At 39.0% G+C, this 14,529-nt stretch overlaps 1 protein-coding gene across 1 annotated transcript in view; it reads right to left on the reverse strand.

Annotated features, from left to right (window-relative positions):
- LOC106088201 (sodium channel protein Nach-like) overlaps positions 1-14,529 on the reverse strand; it is a 31,602-nt gene that overhangs the window by 11,757 nt on the left and 5,316 nt on the right. The window contains exons 5-8 of the mRNA XM_013253603.2: positions 13,817-13,943; positions 13,650-13,753; positions 958-1,012; positions 702-834 (exon numbers count right to left, since the gene is read on the reverse strand). Of these exons, the coding sequence (XP_013109057.2) occupies positions 702-834; positions 958-1,012; positions 13,650-13,753; positions 13,817-13,943 (419 nt within the window). The remainder of the gene's footprint in view (positions 1-701; positions 835-957; positions 1,013-13,649; positions 13,754-13,816; positions 13,944-14,529) is intronic.

The raw sequence follows: 14,529 nt of genomic DNA on the forward strand, positions 1-14,529 counted from the left end.
TTTTAATATAGGACTCAATATAAAGCCATTTGGGAGAATAGTAAAATTTCCCAAGAACCGAGCAGGGGCAAGCTTCTCACACATCAATGAGTGCTTTCCGATTCAAAATTAAACTCAATGATAAGGGACCTTTTTTATAGCCAAGTCCGAACGACGTGCCGCAGTGCGTATTTAGGGCGAAGTGTCCCCATTCCACCTCAAAAATACCCCGTCAACCGGAAATATTTACGAAAGTGGTAATATAGGACTCAATATAAAGCCATTTGGGAGAATAGTAAAATTTCCCAAGAACCGAGCAGGGGCAAGCTTCTCACACATCAATGAGTGCTTTTTGATTCAAATTTAAACTTAATGATAAGGGACCCTTTTTTATAGCCAAGTCCGAACGACGTGCCGCAGTGCGTATTTAGGGCGTAGTGTCCCCACCCTAAAAAGACATTAGAGAGTTAAAAAGGCGCAGCGGAGCGAACTTATTTCGGCTAGTAAACCATAAAAACAAATAAACATTGCAGAGTTGGGGCTTATTTACCATGGATTGCATTTGTTAAGTTCACACTTTCTTTAGTGGCCAGGGTCAGGTCATCATAAGAAATCCTGATGGATTTGTTATATATTTGGCTTGAATTTTGCATTTATGGATTTTGTCAGCCTTAACTACCTTTTTGGGGTTTTATGACATTGTATTAAGCATTTAAACTTACTTTCCGCAAACGAGTATTTAGTTCGCGTGTCTTATTTAATCCAAATATTCCGCTAGCAGCACCGGCGGCAGTGGCGAATACCACAACTGAGACATCTAAAGCAGTAACTATTTTTGAGGTAGCGGATTTCATCCTGAAATTAAAAACAAATTACCATGAAGCCTTAATTTTAAAATTAATAAAAATTATTTTTTGTAAAAATTTTAAAGTTATATTTTTATAGCTAAAATAGAACATTCAAAACAATTATTTTCACCTAATAGGTATTTTGGAATTTGCATCATTCAACAGGCCATGATAGGTAAGAAATACTACAAACATATAAAAAAAATAAATAAAGGCTATTAAAAATGGCCACATAAGAAACCAGAAATTAACCACAAACATTGTATTGGGTTGCCCAAAAAGTAATTGCGGATTTTTCATATAGTCGGCGTTGACAAATTTTTTCACAGCTTGTGACTCTGTAATTGCATTCTTTCTTCTGTCAGTTATCAGCTGTTACTTTTAGCTTTAGAAAAAAGTGTTAAAAAAGTATATTTGATTAAAGTTCATTGTAAGTCTTATTTAAAATGCATTTACTTTCTTTTAAAAAATCCGCAATTACTTTTTGGGCAACCCAATAGTTTGAGGATTTGTTTTTTTTCTCCAAATTCTCCTCTGGTCATCCTTGATAACTACCTAATGTCAAGCTTATCATAGCTGAATAGGCTACAGAGGTAACACTTTTCTCTATTGCATAAAAACCTTTAGCATTCTTTTGCAATGAATATGGTGCCAAAGTAAATATTTTGCTGAGAAAAAATATACAAGCAGATGATTTAGATATTTCCATTGTCCCCAGGTGTTATTATTTGTTTAACTGTATTTTTTTCGTTTTGCTTAAACTGTTCACTTCAAGAGCACAATTACTTCTGCGTGACATGTGGGCATGTTGTTGCCAATTTTAAAAACAAATTATTTTGCGTATTGTGCTAAAAAGTCCTTTAAATGAAATGTTGGAGCACAGTGTTGTGAGTAACTATGGAAATGTATGGTAGTAAAGTATAGGAGAATACTATTATTGTCAAATTAAGTTAAAGTTGAATAAAATCAGGTAAATGGCTTCCTTGAGTTCTTAAAGTCAAAGATGTGAAATTGCAACATATTTGTTTTTTACACTCCACCATATGATGAGGGTATATTCATTTCATTTAAATGACATCTACTTTCCTTTAGCCCCCATTTACGCCGATCATCTTCATCCGATTTTGCTCAAACTAGGAACAGTGGGTTGTATTCGAAATCGTTGCTTGTCTCCATCCAATGCAATTTTTGCCCATGAACATTCCACTAAGGAACAGGGGCAAACTTCTCACATATCAATGAGTGCAGTCCGATTCAAGTTTTTTATAAGCTCAATGATAAGGGGCCTCCTTTTTATAGCCGAATCCGAACGGCGTGCCGCAGTGTGACACCTCTATGGAGAGAAGTTTTACATGGCATAGTACCTCACAAATGTTGCCAGCATTAGGAGGGGAAAATCACCGCTGAAATTTTTTTTCTGATTGTCTCGCCAGGATTCGAACCCAGGCGTTCAGCGTCAAAGGCAGACATGCTAAACTCTGCGCTACGGTGGCCTCCCTTATCTCCATCCTTTTAAAATAATTTCTTTAATAAATTTATTGACCCAGCGTGCGTATGATTACCATCGATAATTATATCCACAATCATACGCCACCTAGGTCACTCATGGTTGCATATGCAAATCAAATCGCTAATTTATGAGTATTATCACCTTTTTTATACCCACCACCATAAAATGGGGGCATAGCAATCTAGTAATGCCGTTTGGAACACCACGATATAGTGGTCTAAGACCCTATAAAGTATATATATTCTTGATCGTCTAGACGTTCTGAGTCGATCTAGCCATGTCCGTCCGTCCGTCTGTCGAAATCACGATAGCAATCGAACGCGTAAAGCTAGCTGTTTGAAATTTTGCACAGATACTTAATATTGATGTAGGTCATTGGGGATTGCAAATGGACCATATCGGTTCAGATTTAGATATAGCTCCCATAGAAACCGATCTCCCGATTTGACTTTTTGAGCCCCTGGAAGCAAAAATTTTGTCCGATTTGGCTGAAATTTTGCATGTAGTATTCCGTTATGACATTTAACAACTGTGCCAAGTACGGTCGGAATGGCTCTATAACCTGATGTAGCTCCCATATAAACCGATCTCCCGATTTGACTTTTCGATCTCCCTGGAAGCAACAAATTTTGTCCGATTTGGCTGAAATTTTGCATGTACTGTTCTGTAATGATTTCCGATAGCTGTGGCAAGTACGGTCCGAATCGCTCTTTAACCTGATATAGCTCCCATATAAGCCGATCTCCCGATTTGACATCTTTAGTCCTTACAAGCCGCAATTTTTGTCCGATTTGGCTGAAATTTTGCACATAGTGTTTTGTTATGATTTCCGATAACTGTGGCAATTACGGTCCGAATCGGTCTACAACCTGATGTAGCTCCCATATAAACCGATCTCCCGATTTGACTTCTTGAGCCGCTGGAAGCCACAAATTTTGTCCGATATGGCTGAAATTAAGTATGTAGTGTTTTGTTATGTCTTTCAACAACTGTGCTTAGTATGGCCCAAAACGGACTATAACCTGATATAGCTTCTATATAAACCGATCTCCCGATTTGACTTCTTTAGTCCTTACAAGCCGCAATTTTTGTCCGATTTGGCTGAAATTTTGCACATAGTGTTCTGTTATGACTTCCAAGAATTGTGTAAAGTACTGTCCGAATCGGTCTATAACTTGATATAGCTCCCATGCAAACCGATCTCCCGATTTGACTTCTTTAGTCCTTATAAGCCGAAATTTTTGTCCGAATTGGCTGAAATTTTGCATGCGGTGTTCTGTTACGACTTCCAACAACTGTGCCAAATACAGTCCAAATCTCTCTATAACCTGATATTGCTCCTATGTAAACCAGTCTCTCCATTATACATGTTAGGTTCTTAGAAGCTTGACAGAAGTTTAGTATGTAGAATAAAATTATGCCCTTCAACTAAATTTGTTTTATACCAATTTTTACCAGTATCCATGGTGGTGGTTTCTCAAGATTCGGCCCGGCCGAACTTAGCATGCTTTTACTTGTTGGCTTCTCTTTTTCAACCTAGCCGCGATCGTAGACATTAGAGTGGGTCAATCGTTAACCAGTAAGAAAAAGCAAAAGTCTGGCGGTGTCGACTGTATTATACCCTATAAGTATGTAGTAAATAAATAAAGACTTTTCTATTTAGGCTTGGGGCAGGCAGATATGTGCCTGGTGGCATTGCTTTATCGAATGTCTCTTTGAAGGAATGCCATCGAATGTATACTAAATGATCGGTTCTGCCGGCGTCTTTCGATGGTTCCCCGAAATCAATATTTTCAATACACTTACACGACTAATACATACAAATATCTCTTACATCTAAGGTTTTGAACAAAATATGCGTCTAGTGCATTTATGAAGTTGACAAATGACAACATTATTGCAAATTACACAAAATCTGTCGAATCTGTCCAATTGTCTGGCAGGCCATCCCACCCCCGAAATACCCCGTAAACAGAAAGAAAGGTATTTGTGATTAGAGTAAAATTTCCCATGAACCGAGCAGGGGCAAACTTCTTACACATCAATGAGTGCAATTCGATTCAAATTTAAACTCAATGATAAGAGACCTTTTTTATAGTCAAGTCCGAACGACGTGCCGCAGTGTACATTTAGAGCAAAGTGTCTCCACCCTAAAAAGACATTAGAGAGTTTTGCTGCTTTGACAGAAGTTTGGTATGTAGAATAAAATGATGCCCTTCAACTACATTTATTCTGTACCAATTTTTACCAGTATCCATAGTGGTGGTTTCCCAAGATTCAGCCCGGCCGAACTTAGCATGCTTTCACTTGTTGGCTTCTCTCTTTTAACCTAGCCGCGATCGTAGACACTAGAGTGGGTCAATCGTTAACCAGTAAGAAAAAGCAAAAGTCTGGCGGTGTCGACTGTATTATACCCTGTAAGTATGTAGTAAATAAATAAAGACTTTTCTATTTAGGCTTGGGGCAGGCAGATATGTGCCTGATGGCATTGCTTTATCGAATGTCTCTTTGAAGGAATGCCATCGAATGTATACTAAATGATCGGTTGTGCAGGCGTCTTTCGATGGTTCCCCGCAATCAATATTTTCAATACACTTATACGACTAATATATACAAATATCTCTTACATCTAAGTCTTTGAACAAAATATGCGTCTAGTGCATTTATGAAGTTGATAAATGACGACATTATTGGAAATTACACAAAATCTGTCGAATCTGTCCAATTGTCTGGCAGGCCATCCCACCCCCGAAATACCCCGTAAACAGAAAGAAAGGTATTTGGGGAGTAGAGTAAAATTTCCCATAAACCGAGCAGGGGCAAACTTCTTACACATCAATGAGTGCAATTCGATTCAAATTTAAACTCAATGATAAGAGACCTTTTTTTATAGCCAAGTCCGAACGACGTGACGCAGTGCACATTCAGAGCAAAGTGTCTCCACCCTTAAAAGACATTAGAGAGTTTTGCTGCTTTGACAGAAGTTTAGTATGTAGAATAAAATTATGCCCTTCAACTAAATTTATTTTGTACCAATTTTTACCAGTATCCATGGTGGTGGTTTCCCAAGATTCGGCCCGGCCGAACTTAGCATGCTTTTACTAGTTGGCTTCTCTTTTTCAACCTAGCCATAATCGTAGACATTAGAGTGGGTCAATCGTTAACCAGTAAGAAAAAGCAAAAGTCTGGCGGTGTCGACTGTATTATACCCTATAAGTATGTATTGTAGTTAATAAATAAAGACTATTCTATTTAGGCTTGGGGCAGGCAGATATGTGCCTGATGGCATTGCTTTATCGAATGTCTCTTTGAAGGAATGCCATCGAATGTATACTAAATGATCGGTTCTGCCGGCGTCTTTCGATGGTTCCCCGAAATCAATATTTTCAATACACTTACACGACTAATACATACAAATATCTCTTATGCGTCTAGTGCATTTATGAAGTTGACAAATGACAACATTATGGCAAATTATACAAAATCTGTCGAATATATATATGGGTGCTATGTCTTAATCTGAACCGATATCGACCAAACTTCTTAGAGTCACTTCTTAGTCAAGGAAATCGTTGTGTCAAATTTTGGAAAGATTGGTAAAAAAAAATTGGATTACAGTGGCTCTAGAAGTGAAAATCGGCCGATATACATATATGGCAGCTATATCAAAATCTGAACTGATATGAAATTCGGCCGTAATGTCGAGAGTTATAAGACAATCTTTCCTGCCAAATTTCGAGAGAATCCGTTACTTAATGAGCACTTTATTGCAATATTTCTTAAAATAGGACGAACATATATATGAAAGCTATATCCAAATGTGAACCGTTTTTTCCTATTTCAATAGGCTTCATTTCTACGCCAAAAAAAATGTATGTGCCAAATTTGAAGACGATGAACATTGGGACCTGTATTTTGTACACAAATTAACATGGAGTGTTATCTCTCCACCACTGTGTTACAGTTATAATGCCCTGAACCACAATGATGGTGTAAGGCATAAAAAGAATCCCGAGCTACTGATTTTTAACAACAAAATCATAAGTTCGATTTATAAAAGACCAAGAACTGAAATTTTATGTAGAAAAACGAAAACTCTATTTTGATATTAGATCCACTTCTTATAATTTCTCGAAGATTATGATTTTTGAAAACAGCTTGGCAAGTTTTTTGTTGGCTCTAACAAATTGACCCCTTTAAGTCTTTACTCACTGTTCGCTCAGTTCATATTTTTCATGAGTCTCTCGTGTCTCTCAATTTTCCCTTTTTCCCATCATTTGCGTTTTAGTTTTTAATTATGTATCTATTTTATTTCATTTTAAATGCCAGTCATTTTTAAAGCAATTATCGAACAGACTCAAATACAGTATTTAATGTTTCACTTCACATATAATAACGAATTTGATTTGTTTGTTTACAATGGCCATAGGCATTAATTAAATCAGGTGAAAATTGTATACTACATAGCAGCCTCTTGTAGATAGTAAGAGCTCATAGGGAAAACAACATTCAAGTTGCGCAGCAAGGAAACATATCTCGACCATGCGATTTAATGGAAAAAAAGTTGAACAAAGTTAAATTTTTTGGAAACATAAAAGAAAAAAATTAATAGGTAACGAGTATGAAAGAAGGGCCGTTTTGAAAGTTACACAGTGAAGTAACCTAAAGAAAAGGGAAAAAATTTTCCCTTTTCAAAATGTTTGGAAATATTCGGGCTAAGATTGCTCGTTATCCTTTTATTGGGTTGCCCAAAAAGTAATTGCGGATTTTTCATATAGTCGGCGTTGACAAATTTTTTCACAGCTTGTGACTCTGTCATTGCATTCTTTCTTCTGTCAGTTATCAGCTGTTAATTTTAGCTTGCTTTAGAAAAAAAAGTGTAAAAAAGTATATTTGATTAAAGTTCATTCTAAGTTTTATTAAAAATGAATTTACTTTCTTTTAAAAAATCCGCAATTACTTTTTGGGCTACCCAATATTTTAGGTATATGGAGTTCTTGGAAATGATACTTATTATAGGGCTAGGAATATTTTTGAGAAACATTCTAAACCACCAGCGACTCTTTGGAGGGTTATTTTTGGTCCCTTTTTCTAAAGAATGCAAAAGAATGGGTCAATTTGCAAGGACCAAAAAAATATTCAATAAGCGGTTGTCAACAACGTAATCTTCGACAAAATCTAAAAAGTTTGAGCAAAGAAAAATCGAGCGGACCAAACCTGAAATCCGAGGATCGGTTTATATGGGGGCTATACCAGTTGGATCATATCCGGCACTGATGTTGGAACTCAATACGAAAGTCTTTGTACCGAATTTCAGCCAAATCGGATGAAAACTGAGAAGTCAAATCCGGAGATCGATTTATATGGAGGCTATATCAGTTTATAGAACGATCCAGGTCATCATATAGACCGATCCAGGTCTGCATTTCAGCTAAATTGGATGAAAACTGAGGCTTCTAGGGGCTCAAATAATCAAATCCGGGGATCGGTTTGGGTGGGGGCTATATCATTTCATAGACCGATTTGGATCATACTCAGTACTGATATTGGAAAACATGAACAGAAGCCCTTGTGTCAAATTTAAGCTAAATCGGTCCAACATCAAAATCGAGCGGACCAAACCTGAAATCCAAGGATCGGTTTATATGGGGGCTATACCAGTTGGATCATATCCGGCACTGATGTTGGAATTCATTACGAAAGTCTTTGTACCGAATATCAGCCAAATCGGATGAAAACTGAGAAGTAAAATCCGGGGATCGGTTTATATGGAGGCTATATCAGTTTATAGACCGATCCAGATCATAATAGTCAATTATGTTGAAAGTCACAACAGAAGTCTATGTTCTGCATTTCATCTAAATTGAATGAAAACTGAGGCTTCTAGGGGCTCAAAAAATCAAATCCGGGGTTCAGTTTGTGTGGGGGCTATATCAGTTTATAGACAGATTTGGATCATACTCAGTACTGATATTGCCAAATTTGAGCCAAATCGGATGAAAATGGGCTCAAGAAGTCAAAATTGGAGATCGGTTTACATGGCGGTTATATCCAAACCTGAACCGTTATGGTCCATCTAAAATTCCCAACGACCAACATCGATTAAAAGAATCTATGCAAAATTTCCAGCTGATATTTTTATTATTGCGAACGCTATTGTGATTTCGACAGACGCAAGGACGCACGGACATTGCTAGATCGACTCAAAATATCAAGACGATCATGAATATATAAACTTTATAGGGTTTCCGGTCAATATTTCCAGGTGTTACAAATGGAATGGCTAGATTATTTCGATGGTGGTGGGTATAAAAATCTTAGTCAGGAATACCGCACTGATAACCAAATCCCTCATTGTTCATCATATCATGCCCTTAAATCGGTTCATGTGTAGTATTTTGTGCCCACCTAAGTACCGGTGTCTATTAGCCGCGAAAACTAAACAATGACATAGTAAATGTTCCAATGCCTCATCATCATAATCGTAGTCCGGATCTCCCTTAAGGTTTTTTATCGCCTTACCAACAGTTTGGCAGCTCCACAGTGTCATATGCGTGCTCTGCGCCCACGGCCTTAATTCGGACTGCGTCGACCCGATAGGCTTTGGATTAAGCAAGTTTATTGATGGCAATCTTCGGGCCTTTACGGTCAATTTGTCAGTTTTTGTATTCCCCCTTTATCAGATATGGCCTGGCACCCAGATAATGCGAATCGTACCATTCTCAGAGAAGGTGTTAATCTCCTTCTTACACCCTAAAACTGTTCGTGAACCTACCATCCTGGTTGTTATTGCCCTGATGGACAGTTTACTGTCCGCAAAAGATGTTCAAACTCGACATCCTCGCATTAATACCACACCACCTCACACATTCTGTGAAAGCCCCGATCTGCATCTCACATTCTGTGAAAGCCCCGATCTGTATCTGAAGAACCACTGACCTTCAGCTTTAATCCATCCTTGAAGCATGAAATTCCAGATGGCAATACCAGAGTTTCGTCAATCCAAACTATAGAGTGCGAGGAACTGCCAGCAGTACCTCGCACTCTATCTCAAAAGTTGTCTAAGGTATCTGATCGGGAGCATCTTCTAGGCTTCTTATCGTCGCCTCGATTATACTGCAATGGTATGACCTGCTGCCATCCTCTATTCATTTCCCCATCGCCTTAAGTCTCAAAGACACAGTGGTTGCCTTACATTTAATCTAATCTATGAGTCGCATATCTGGTATAGTCTCCAGTGCTTTTGTGGGCGTGGTACTCATCGCTCCGCCTATGCTGAGACATGTTTGCTGTTTTACGCTTATGTTGCGGTTTCTCTCCATCGCAGTCCACAAAACTACTGAGACGTTAGTTAGTATTGGTCTATTCACTAGCTCCTGTAGAGCCAGTAGACTACCCACGAATTCAGCTGCTGCTGGCTCCACATGACCCTACCGCGAGTGTGACAGTTCTAGTTCAGTTTCCTGTCCAAGATCACTCCTAGGCATTTAACCTTGTCAGTTATCGAAATGGTTCTATTGCTTCAAATTGGCCCACCTTCGTCTTCCTCTAGAATAGACAGATTTCATTCTTCTCTGCATTAACATGGAGATCCCTAGGTATAGCTCAGTCGTATGCCATCTGCGAGACCCTTCCCGTCCTTCTGAATAGCTGAATAGCCCTCATCAGTCGGCATCCATAACAGATTTATTATTGTAGTCACCTACAGCAGTTGCGATTGAATGCCTCCCAGGGGCGTACCCTAATAGGGTACGCCCCTGCATCTGGGCATCTGGGAGGCATCTCTGAGTCTTCTCGGGAGGCTCCCGAGTGTGACATTACCAGTTCAGTATTTGGGCTTGTTAGATATTGAAGTCGTTCCTATGCCTAAATTCGCCTTCCTTGTGAACAGGTGAGATTTCAGTCTTCTCTGGGTTAATATTGGAAGATCTCAGCTCAGTTCCCTTCCCCTTATAGGTATTATAACATAGTCTGCGTAGCACACGGTTTCAAATCACTTCTTAATCAACCTTCATAATAGGTTGTTTATCGTGGTCACCAATAGGAGTGGTGATAAAATGCCTCCTATTGTTTCCCCTTTGCCCCTTTCTTTATGTCATGAGACCCACTATTTTGTCCAGCTATTCCTTAGCACATGGACCTGGTCCAAAGGGTCCTCGAAAACTAATCCGGAAGAAATATATGGCAGACATTCCGTGCTACTTACAGAATTGGAGGCCAGCGTAGCACTTGGGTTATCATGTCGGCCTATGACGTGGCGAAAACATCCGAAAAAATTGTCTGCGGTGGTTATCCCCTACAGATACCATGTCATGTAAAAACTTCTCCCCAATTGCAAATTTGCCCATGAACATTCAATTAGGGAACAGGGGCAAACTTCTCACATATCAATGAGTGCAGTTCAAATCAAGTTTTAAGCTCAATGATAAGTGGCCTCCATTTTATAGCCGAGTCCGAACGGCGTGCCGCAGTGCGACACCTTTTTTGAGGAGTTTTTACATGGCACAATACCCTATAAATGTCGAGATGTCGCCAGCATTGGGAGGGGATAACAACAGATGAAAATTTTATTTTTGTCTCGCCAGGCGTTCAGCGTCATAGGTGGACATGCTAATCTCTGCAGTACGGTGGCCTCTAATAGTGTCTTTAAAGAATCTTTAAAAACTCGGGAATAATTTTTCTCGATTTTTTTACAAAAATCCCCAAAATACCCATTTCGGCAAAATTAGTTTCCCAATCGGCATTTTTTAGTAAATTTTCTGTTGATTGATGCAAAAAATTTTTCCTTTGTGTTTAGGGGACATATGAAGTATAAACCACATAAGCCCGAATGAGGGATCTGGAATGGAGAAGTCGAGGGGTTCTTCCAATTAAAATAAATAAGTATTTCGAAGTATATGGTCAAGCTTAACTTAAAATGCATCCCTTGAGAAGTTTAAATCCCGGAATTCTTTGTCCCCTTGATTTCTGGATAAGAACCACATCAAATCCCCCTGCCATCGGGAGGATCTTTAGTGCCGGCCTTACAATGGTGGAGATTTCTCTATAGAAACCAGACCATAGTCAGGATTCAGAACTTCCACCACTGTTGTGTTGGCCTCGTCTCTTGATTCCACCAGGAGTTCATCCTCACAAGATTCGTTAGAACTTGTCATGGTGAGCTTCCCTATTTTCTAAGTAAGATTGATGCAAAAAAAATTTTTCATATGTTTAGGGGACATATGAAGTATAAACCACATAAGCCCGAATGAGGGATCTGGATTTTGCATTTGGAGAAGTCGAGGGGTTTTTCGAATTTAAAAAAAATTGCATATTTCGAAGTATATGGTCAAGCTTAACTTAAAATGCATCCCTTGAGAAGTTTAAATCCCGGCATTCTTTGTCCACGAACCATTCCTCCACGCTCCCATGGTTCCTGGATAAGAACCACATCAAATCCCCCTGCCATAAGGAGGATCTTTAGTGCCGCCGAAGCGGTCTTACATTGGTGGAGATTTATCTGTAGAAACCGGACCGTAGTCAGGATTCAGATCTTCCATTACTGTTGTGTTGGCCTCGTCTGTTGATTCCACCAGGAGTTCATCCTCAAAAGATTCGTTAGAACTTGTCATGATGAGCTTACCTACGCATCCAGGGGCGGGTGAGAAAGCTGCGGAACCACTCGTCCTCGGGACACTGGACACTTGCGGTGTGGACGATTCCTCCTTAGATACTTCACTAGCTGCTGCTGTCGAAGTACTTTCTGAGTTCCGTACTTTCCCGTAGGCGCACACCTTGAGCCCAGTCCAACTGGATGACCCACCCACACAGGGCTTATCGGGTCCCGTTTCGAGGCCATCCCCTGCTGTCTCGATTGTAGCAGGGGGATTTTCAGTCTCCTGCAATCCGCCAGACTTTAGCGATGTGGTCGATAGTTCCTCAGGCAAGTGCTCAGCAACAACTGCTGAGTCGTCTCCTGATACCCCAACCCCAGCGCTTCTATAGATCTTCAGTTTCAACTTGTTGAATCCGTAGGATACAACCCCTTCAGACTTGTCGAGGTCTGCGATACAGACGGAGTTTAGTACGAATACTGCATGTCTACGGTCACCATCAGCCTCATGCAATCTACCAGTCTTCCAGTCGTTGGTTGAAAGATTGGGATTACATTCTCTTAGTCTTCCGAGAATCGATTCAAGATCTAGGGGAATCATTAATATCCAAGCATTCGCCATTGGTCGAGAAGGAATATCTTCCTTCTTGACTAAGTCTAGTGCTGCACCTGGCCAGATCTCACCAATAAAAGAAGTAATGTTCTGCACTAAATTCAACTATTGGGTTGCCCAAAAATTAATTGCGGATTTTTTAAAAGAAAGTAAATGCATTTTTAATAAAACTTAGAATGAACTTTAATCAAATATACTTTTTTTACACTTTTTTCTAAAGCAAGCTAAAGACGGAAGAAAGAATGCAATTACATAGTCACAAACTGTGAAAAAATTTGTCAACGCCGACTATATGAAAAATCCGCAATTACTTTTTGGGCAACCCAATATAACTCAAAAAACAAGAAATATATCATAATTTATTATTATTTAATTAGATATGTAGCAATTAATCAGAATCTTTTTCGTCTTTCTCTTTCTGCTTCTCTTGCTCTTTGTGTTTCCTTTGCAAAAGTTTCTCTCGGGCATTTTTCTCTTGACGGTAGAATTTTCTTAAAATAACCGTAAAATAATAAAATATTTCCACTGCCGAGACCATGCTCATGCCCACAAACAAACTGAACGCACTCCCCAAATTTGCTAGAAAAATAAAACATGCTGTCAGTTGTAGAGGATTGAATTCCAGTGCAAAGTTATCGATATCGACATCTGCTGTGTTTTATTTTAGTACTATCCAGTGCAAGTCAGTCATATTATGGATAAATTATTCGTGCAAAGTTCCACTGGTTAATTATCGATATCATGCAAGAACAGATAATAAGAAACGATCACTGGTAAGTTATCGATATCGACATCTGCTGTGTTTTATTTTAGTACTATCCAGTGGAAGTCAGCCATAATATGGATAAATTATTCGTGCAAAGTTCCACTGGTTAATTATCGATATCATGCAAGAACAGATAATAAGAACCGATCACTGGTAAGTTATCGATATCATGCAATAACAGAAAATAAGAACCGATAAATCAGGATCCACACTATATAGTAGTAAAATAAAACAGCATCAATCAAGCGGTAACAGATAACAACAATCGACAAATCGTGATTTGCAAGTACTAAAATGCAACACAGCAATATATGATCTCTGATTAATTAACCAAGACTTACAGACCAATGTTACCATATTCGATAAAAGATCATGACGCACTCGACGATAGACTTCCGAATTCATATACAAATGTACTACAGAATAGTCCCTTTGAAGACCATCACTTAAAAGTAAAATCAATGAATATATTTACAAAATTTTGAAACAAACGTTAATTTGAACTCACTAAAAGGCATCAGCTGTTTGTATACTTAAGTCCAAAGCCGAACTTGTGGCCTGTGCACTGTATTCGACCTTCTCACAGCTGTTTACACAGGGGCATTGATATTTTCTCAAACGTCCTATGATATTGGCTACAAAAGAGAGAGTGAGAGAGAGAGCGAGAGCGGATGAGAAAGAAAGTAAATGACATTTTTTTATAAGCTTTGCATGGCTTCAAAGAAAGAGTGAGAAAGCTAAATGGCAAAGTGCATTTTGTGATGTATTTGTTATACAAGGTGGTATAATTGATGTGCTTAACTTTAGAGCTGTGAAACGATAACTTTTCGTTTTTCCGCCCACTGTGATTAAGTGGCTACCCCGAATATTGTATGCATTAATACATCTTGGGTCAACTTGGATTACATATTAACACAACCGTAGCCACTGTGCTTTTTTTCATCTCCCTATCCACTGTGCCCGGGTATCCGCCGCATTTATGTATACAAATACTCATAGGCCAGCCACACAACCATTTAAACATGTCTACATGAACCTACGCTGCCCGTGGTTGTCAACGCGAGCAATGAACATCCACACACACCAATACAAAGGCAATAGACAGAAATGTAGTTCGGCATGGTCCACAGTCAGAACGCCTAGAAGACCGATTCAAGATCGTCATGTTTCGACTCGTTCGCACCCTAACGAGACATATTTGCACCCTAGTGCGATTCGTTC

This window comes from Stomoxys calcitrans, chromosome 5 (assembly GCF_963082655.1).
Source record: "Stomoxys calcitrans chromosome 5, idStoCalc2.1, whole genome shotgun sequence".
Classification (NCBI taxonomy): Eukaryota; Metazoa; Arthropoda; class Insecta; order Diptera; family Muscidae; genus Stomoxys; species Stomoxys calcitrans.